Source organism: Diplotaxodon limnothrissa, linkage group LG12, assembly GCF_057381915.1.
Source record: "Diplotaxodon limnothrissa isolate DT_005_m linkage group LG12, D_limnothrissa_male_GT1.1, whole genome shotgun sequence".
Classification (NCBI taxonomy): Eukaryota; Metazoa; Chordata; class Actinopteri; order Cichliformes; family Cichlidae; genus Diplotaxodon; species Diplotaxodon limnothrissa.
This window is the reverse complement of record NC_140607.1, coordinates 22,592,433-22,600,699: the sequence shown is the minus strand read 5'-3', so window position 1 is coordinate 22,600,699 and position 8,267 is coordinate 22,592,433. Positions and strand designations below refer to the sequence as shown.

The window sequence follows — 8,267 nt, the reverse complement described above, 5'->3', positions numbered from 1 at the left end:
CCAGCAGAGTGAAAAGTGGCCGGTCAGCTGAAGCCCCATATTTCACAGACATATGAAAGTCTTTCCATTCCCTCTGCAAACGCACAACGGCAAATAAGTGCTCTCCAGCAACATCAAACTATTTCTTTAAGGTTAACTATTTCTTTCTTTTTTTTTTCCCCATCACGGTGCCACACAGCTTTACTATAAAGCCTCTTCTCGACTCTTCAGCCCGTCTCCACTTTTAGGTATATCAAAGCCCAACAGCGAGTACACTTAATATTTCATACCGCAGTCAAACCTCAGCTCTGTGCATGATTAGTAAAACTGAGTGTACAGCACTAATTCCACAGTAGATAAGCTGTAGCGTTGTTTTTACAAGGAGAATATAGTTCTACAGGCTGCTGCTGTTGGTTTAGATGTATATGTTGTGCATCAATGCGAGGACATACAACACGTCTATGTGACTTCCACACTTGTTTCTTTGGCAGTCATTGCAAATATACATAATACTTGCTTCATGACTTATGCATGTTAAGCACTAATGTGTGGCAACAAATTTATATGAATTCTAAAAATGTGCTGGTTTACTGGCATTAACTAAGGAGTAGCTTCTCATGACCTTAAGATGCATCATGTGTGAGTTCAAAGATTAATCATATATGAAGCAGTTTGCTCGCCAAGCACTTTAACTGTGGGTCAGCTTCTGGTTTAGTAGGCAACTCTCTTGTGTATTTCCCACACCGCCGTACATCAGTCAGCAGTATCCTCCACTCCCATTGATTGCTCCAATCACTCGCCTCAAAGTCCAGATTAGTTTTACTCAGGACCCGCCCACTTAGGGTCACCAACAGTTGCATTGACTGTCATCTACACAAGTCATTAGATTTTATTGGCGTTTCTCTAGCTGCTACATCGCCATTTGTCTCTTCCTGTGTGTACGCCCCATCAGGGCTGTGATCTGTGCTAGCATTCATCCAGCTTTACTGTTATTAACTATAACAAGAAAAAAAAAGTACTGTAGCAAAACCTTCACAACATTTTTAATATTTGACTCATTTATGCCAGATTGGATCTTTCGATGCTTGACTTAAGACAACAACATGGCCTATGGAATAATAACAAGTTAACAAATCATTTCAAGCATTATTCATATGAATGCCTTTATCAATGTTACTGATATACAAAGTGGTTTATACAGGGGGAAATAATCCACAACAGCCAACTTCAGATGAAATGTTCTTAGTAGGTATACAGTATCACTCTGTGACAATAATGCAAAGTCATCTTCTTCCAAAGTGCTGCCTAAAACATTAAGGAAAAACAAATATGTTAATCAGTCAGCATTATGCACTGTAAACTTGATGTTTAAAAAGATACTGGCTGTTATAATTAGCTTAAATGAACTGTAATTTACTCTGAGGGCAATTTCTAGCACTTGAAAAACTGAAACCTATTACCAGAACAACAGCTCTAGGGAACTTCTCTGTTATTTGATAGCCCATTCTGGGCTCAGACACACACTCAAACACAAATATCACACACAGTAAAACAAACAGTTTGGACAAATTGCAGACATAAGCTTTCAAAAAGTGGCTGGGAGTAAAAACTACGCCAAATGCATAATGAAATGCACTCATACAACATATAAAAATATTACTGTCATTCTCACAATTAGTCTAAAAACCTCCTAAAGTCTGATATTGAATTACAATACATATTGTAATTGCACATTTCTGTTATTACATGAACAAACTTACCTTGTTTTCAGTTATTAAACTGTAACTTTACTCACTTATTATCTGCTATATATTCAAACAGAATGAACATGACATCAATATTCATGAAAACTCAACTTTTCTCACAATATGAATTTAAATGTAATGACCTGAGGACTGATCTTTTCCCCCCACTAACCTTTCATCTTTAAACTCTGACCCACAAAGAACTCTATGAACTGCTGGTGGCGATAAAGGTGTTGGGTGTGCTTGCTTTAATGGCCTTGTGGGCTGTTAAAGGCCCATCAGCCACGCGGGGGGAGCAGCTGGGACTCAGAGGGTTGTTGAGCGTCGCGTTGAAGGTGCCCTTCAGTAGTGTGTTCATAATACTTGGACTCAACTGTAGAGACATAAACAAAACAGAGATGAGGGACAATGAAGGATGATGAAAAGTTAAATGGGTGTTCTCGGCCACCCCTCATTTCTTCACATGTTGCTTGGAACATATGCAAGCATACCTGGAAATACAGGTTATAAAGCAAAACGTTTGTATAATTCTAATGAGCTTGATGAAAGTCAATATTTGGTATGGCCACTATTATTCTCATAGCCTGATCTATCTATTACTTTTGCAAAAAAAGTAATTAGATTACTGTTACTTTCCCGTAAGCAGGTTCGTTCCTGCGTTACTAAACTGTGATTTTGTTTGTGAGAGTGTCTCATGAAAATGAGCAGTAACAGATGTGTGTAGATCAACAATGAATAATAGTGCGGGACAGAGTACGACCATGTAGCGTTTAAAGGTTGGAAGTACTTGCATTACTTTAAGTTGGATTCTGTAAAAAGTGACAAAAACATTAGCGTCCGCTGTACACTCTGCGTGGGAAGAAAACTTCTTTCTACAGTGAAAAATTTAAGTTCAAATCTTAGCAAGCAGCGAGCACGCTGCCACAGGAATGTGAAATTCAGAGAAAAAACCCCGGATCCCCCCACTGACATGAGCGCTGTGGCTACCACATCCAATTCAGCTGGGGAAACTTCCACCGGCCCCACTCCTGCTAAACAGGTGAAAATAGACTTGAGAGCGACAGGACTTGGTGCTGCTGAACCTTTGTTTTTATTTATTTATTTTTTTGCTGTGTTTTACTTGCATCTATTTGAAAGAGTGAGTGTAAACACAAAATATAATTTTATTTTATATGCTGGAATATGCAGAAAATAGGTTTAAATGTTAAACAAATTTCTTCATGTCAAAGACTGTTGCATATAATTTAATTTCTGCTTGATGCAATGTGCATAAAGTTAAAAGATTAAAACTAATAAAAAAAATTAAAATGACACTTTTTCATTTAATTAAATTTTATATGATGGATTATGCATAAAAAATAGAATTGGGCTGAAAGGTCTATTGCTTTATTATGTATTCAGGTTGTGTATCATGTTTTTTTTAAAAGGAAACTAAGTAATACGGTAACTAATTACTTTTGAAAATAAGTAATCAGTAAAGTAACTGGATTACTTTCTCGGAGAAGTAATTAGTAACTAATTACTATTTTCAACTAACTTGACTAACACTGGTGGTGAAGATGCATGTCTCAGGTCCTGTGTCAGGTCTTTGTTGGATTCTTTTCAGATTCTTTCAGGCAATTTTCGTCTGCTATATATAGTTTTTTAGGTCTGTCACTTTTCACACTGACACCATTTTCAGATATGTCCTTTTATCCATTTGGCTAATGCCTCTTTAGGTAGAAATGGAAACTAACTATGTGTTTTTGCAAAAGGCCGCTATTAACAAAGTACCAAAAGATATAAATTAACATTGGTTCTTTGCTACGTTTGTCTGTTATGTGTAGACACACCACTGGTTCACTTAAGTTAGGTGGCTTTTTATGCTTGAATGATTCATAGGTCAGTGTTAAGTGGCTTAACAAAGGAGAAAAAAAACATTCTTCTCAAAAGACACAGAACTGAACTAAAAATGAGTGAAAACGCAGCCAGTGTCAAAAAATCTTTAAAAAGACCTTCAAGCCTAGGTTATTGCTGAAGATCACTTTAAAATCTGGCTCTTTCCAAAGAAAATCGTAAAGAATGATATGAGGCTCAAGACTTTTGCACATTACTGTATATTTTTAAAAAGCGAAAGAGAAGAAATAGAAAATTAACCAAATAAACCCCAAAACAATTAATGCATAAATGAATAACTGGAGGCCAATGCAATAAATTCAGGACTCATGGGTGGTTGTCATTTGACTTTAAAACAGGAGTAATGAAGTGTTCTTAACATTTAGGGATTTAATCTAGATAAACTTCAGTGAATTCACTCACAGTGTATGATCCTGCTGACAAAGGTTTTGTATTGTCTTTTAACACACATGGTCTGCACACTTACTAATTTCTTGACGAAGCTTAAGAAATTAGTAAGTGTGCAAATTTATACTAAATTTCTTCAAATTTATACTAAATAACATATATTATATTATGGTCAAACATTTTGTTCAGTCCTACCATAGACTGGTAACAGATCCAATGATATAAAGCCCAAATAATTTAAAATTAAATAATTATCTGAAGAGCTTAATTATTTCCAATATGCTTTTAGAGCGAGGGGTCATTAAGGTTAAAATCACAAACATGACTCCAAAAACCCTTACAAATACTGAGTCTGTTAGTCCATGCTGGAGGGGGAGTCTTACAGAGGAAAAAACTAAACAAAACACCACGTTCACTTCAAAGTCTGCCCCCTAAAATCACCTCCCAAAAAACCCACAGACATACACACATATATATGCTCTATGTACTCACACACTTCATCAGCTGTCCTACTCAGGTACTGCTGAGCCTTTTCTGCAAAGCTCTATCTCCCTCTCTCTCACTCGCTCTCTCTCTCACCCCCCACTACCTCCATATAACCTCTGAGCACGTACGTGCACACACAGACACGCACACATCAGTATGCCAGAGGTGCTGCAGCAGGATTTGAGAACACTGGCGGCACGGCTCAGATCTCAGTATTGATCCTAATGGGAAAAGGGTTGCAGGTTCAACTCCAGGTCACCCTCGGGGTTACTGGGTAGGTCGAGGAGATAGGGGAAGAGCCCTTGGAAGTGACGACACCATTGGAATGGCAATGATGAGGGAGATTATGGGATGCTTGAGTAGGTCAAAGAGGGGAGAAGGTAAAGGGGAAAATTGCAGGTTGGTAATTGGTGGTGGTGATTATGTTACTTGGTATGTATGAAGACATATTCAACCGCGCCCATGAGCACAGACGAAGGAGTGCAGGATGCACAGTCGTCCCTATAACACACACACACACACACACACACACACAGCACCTGCCACACACAGTGAAGGAACGCAAGCATTTGCTACCCACAATCCAGCAAAACAAGAGACGCAAGAGAATCAAATTACTTTTCATGAGCAGCTTGTATTTACCAGTACTTCAGTCGGCCAAAGAACAGATTATACACCTTTTGAGTCCGTCCGTCAGTTTGACACAAAGTGTAGATGGAACAGCCACAAGGTCTGTACATAACAACCCTGCGAGATCTATTCAGGAAAACTTTACAAGACTGAGAACAAAATGAATGCCAGGTACCAAAATAGATTCTGATCCAGCCAAAGAGTGAGACAAATATGGAGACAAGGACCCAAGACCCTAATCAGGCTTTAGAAGTTTGTGAGCTCAACAATTTTTCTCTATTTAAGGCATAGCACTTGTGCTCCACTGACCAGCAGAAAAGGCTAGAGAAGGTCCTAGAGGTACATGCCAGCAAAACCAGGTATTTTGAAAACTATGAAGGACTTTATTTTGTACAGCTTGCTTCTTTTTTGCAGGAGCAACACTATATATGAAAATATGGAAGATGAATGCTGTGTGTATAAACCACAACTTCACAGAATCCCTTTAGTCTTAAATAAATAAATAAAAACAAAATAAAACAACAAAGATCTAGTGTGTAACACACTGATTTGTGCTATTTTTCTTGCCAAAACTCCAGACTTCATAGCTGGTTAAAGCCATGCAAGGACCTTCCTTTTTAAATGTATTTGTAACTCCCACAGTGAAGTATATTCAACAGATTAACAGTCAATTAAACTGTACTGTAGTTTCCAGCTCTTTTAAAACACACATTTTCCAAAGTCAACAAGAATTAAAAGTAGGAACATGAAAACTCACACACAGTGAGAGCCCTTACAAGCCGCAGGCATCACACTGAGAAGCATATCATAATATGTCAACTGCGTCAAGAAAACCTTATGTTCTAAATCATAGTGACTAAGAGCCTGAGTAATAGTAGATTTTTATGAAGGGTGCCAATAAATACATACAGTATATATACTTGTACAGCAGAGTGATATTGAAATTTCAAATCTAAAGGGTTACCACTGTCTGCTGAGCTTTGTGCAGCACATGAAATAGAGTAAAGTGCTGAGAGTATTGTCAAAAATATACTCTTTAATTATTAAACTATCACTTATTTCTTTTTTATTTCAAATGAAAAAACTTACGTTTCTTCTTTTCTTGCCTCATTATGTGTTTTGTACTCATCTAGCATATATATACCATTAAAGAGTACAGCATTTAATTAATATTTGTTTCTGCTCGACATCCGTTCCCCGAATCGTTTTACATTTCCATATTCCATCCACACTTTTCTCTCTGTTAAATGAAGCTCAGCCACTAAGAACAGTGTTACTGTATGAGTGAGAAAGGTAATCAAGCCTGCTCAAGCAGGTACCTCACATAGTGCATTTAATGGAAACTCTAAATGAACCTTCACAGTGGACAAATGCTGCTCAAGTAGATAGCGTTGTGACATTATGCACATGTATGGACGAATGATCATGCGCACACTTATGCTGAAATAGCTACTGTTCCATTACATGAAAAGTCTGCTTCAGATTTCAGACGCTCAGAACACATTTCCAGCTGTTGAATTTAACTACCCTCTTCAGCAGCTCAATTTTCTGCTTTCTGTCTCTCTGCTTCTCTTCCTCCACGCATTTTCACCACCTTTTCAGCACCAATTCACCTCTACCGCCGTTTCCCCTTCTCTCTCTCCCCCCTGCCTCCTTCTCATTACTACCATGCTACACTCTGCCTGCTCATCTTCTACAAGCACTTATTTATCTCCCTCTCTGCTCCACTTCATACTATATTTAACGCTGCATGGCCCGTGGTGTCATATAGAATCACAGTCACACAGCTAATTACTGAGCAGCGAGCTTAAACTTGCATTTCGCTATTAAAAAGGAACTTGACTTCCTCCAGCTAAATGGAGCCATATGATTATGTACAATGCAATAGAATCAGTCTATAACCCATGAATGAAATCTTTTTTTATGTTCTTGTATGGGGCCTTTACTTCATTATACATATGTATGAATACCAGATGGACATCTAAAATTATTTAGATCACATGAAGGTTGAAAATAAAAAAGTACTTACAAAACAGTGTGCAGTGCTTCTGGTAAGAGGCATCATGAGTAATCTGAAATGCCAAATCTAGTTTACCAAATTGTATTAGCTCATCTTAGAAGTAACTGGCAGGTTTGCAACATATGTTCTTCTGCTGCTTATGGTGGGATTGAGCCTCTTGAAGCCTCTAACACATTGCAAGAGAAAGTCATTTACACCTACAAAAAAAATTCCAACTGACCTATCATGCCTCCTCCAGAGGCATTCATGAGAAACTGGTGCACCCAAATGAAGTATATACTTGGACAGAAGAAAGATACAAATTATGCTGTCGGAGCTCTTGGGAAGCCAGTGGAGCAGAACTTAGGGCCTAATTTACTCATCTGCAGCTCACTTCTACAGAGAGCATTATTAGCTGATATTGAAGATCTAATCATGTAACTACACTGCTACAAAGTTTAGCAAAACCAATTTACTCTTACTTTGAGACAATTATCTACCATCTTTAAAGCTCTCTGTGATGGTTAAAGTAGCTGCAGACAAACACTCGATGTGGATCTCAGTTCAATACAACTTTTACCACCCAACCGCTTGGGGGAGAAAGGATGGAGATAGGACAGGTTGAGGTGGGAGCAGGATCATATCAGATTTTTCAACAGTTTTACTAGCTACAGTAGAAATTCCCACAGCTACAGGTGTATTTACAGCGTCCTCCGTCTTGTGTGATACTTACAAATAAATGTAGAAAATGTATCAGCTCATAACAACCAAAAAGAAAAGGCACATAATCTTAACAATGCAACCTCTAACATCTAAATGACTATATAGTATGAATTTACACACAGTTAACGTAGCTAGTGCCAACAACTAGGGCTGGGTATCGTCACTGATTTCTAGAATCGATTCGATTTCGATTCACAAGGTCCTGAATCGATTTGATCCCCGATTCGATTCAATCTGATTCGATTCGATTTGAATCAGGTAAATTTTGCCTCAGACAGTCAGAAATATTATAATTCTGATCACGTATCAGTACATTTCCATATTTTTATTTCTATAAAAGGAAAGCTGACACTTGCGAGACTTTATCAAAGGTGTGAGCATCACAGCAGATGCCTTTGTGTCAAAGTAACTGAGGATAAAAC

At 38.0% G+C, this 8,267-nt stretch overlaps 1 protein-coding gene across 1 annotated transcript in view; it reads right to left on the bottom strand.

Annotated features, from left to right (window-relative positions):
- Positions 1-650: 650 nt before the first annotated feature.
- Positions 651-8,267, bottom strand: part of stpg2 (sperm-tail PG-rich repeat containing 2) — a 62,897-nt gene continuing 55,280 nt past the window's right edge. The window contains exons 13-14 of the mRNA XM_085368341.1: positions 1,897-2,097; positions 651-1,284 (exon numbers count right to left, since the gene is read on the bottom strand). Of these exons, the coding sequence (XP_085224467.1) occupies positions 1,930-2,097 (168 nt within the window). The 3' untranslated portion in view covers positions 651-1,284; positions 1,897-1,929. The remainder of the gene's footprint in view (positions 1,285-1,896; positions 2,098-8,267) is intronic.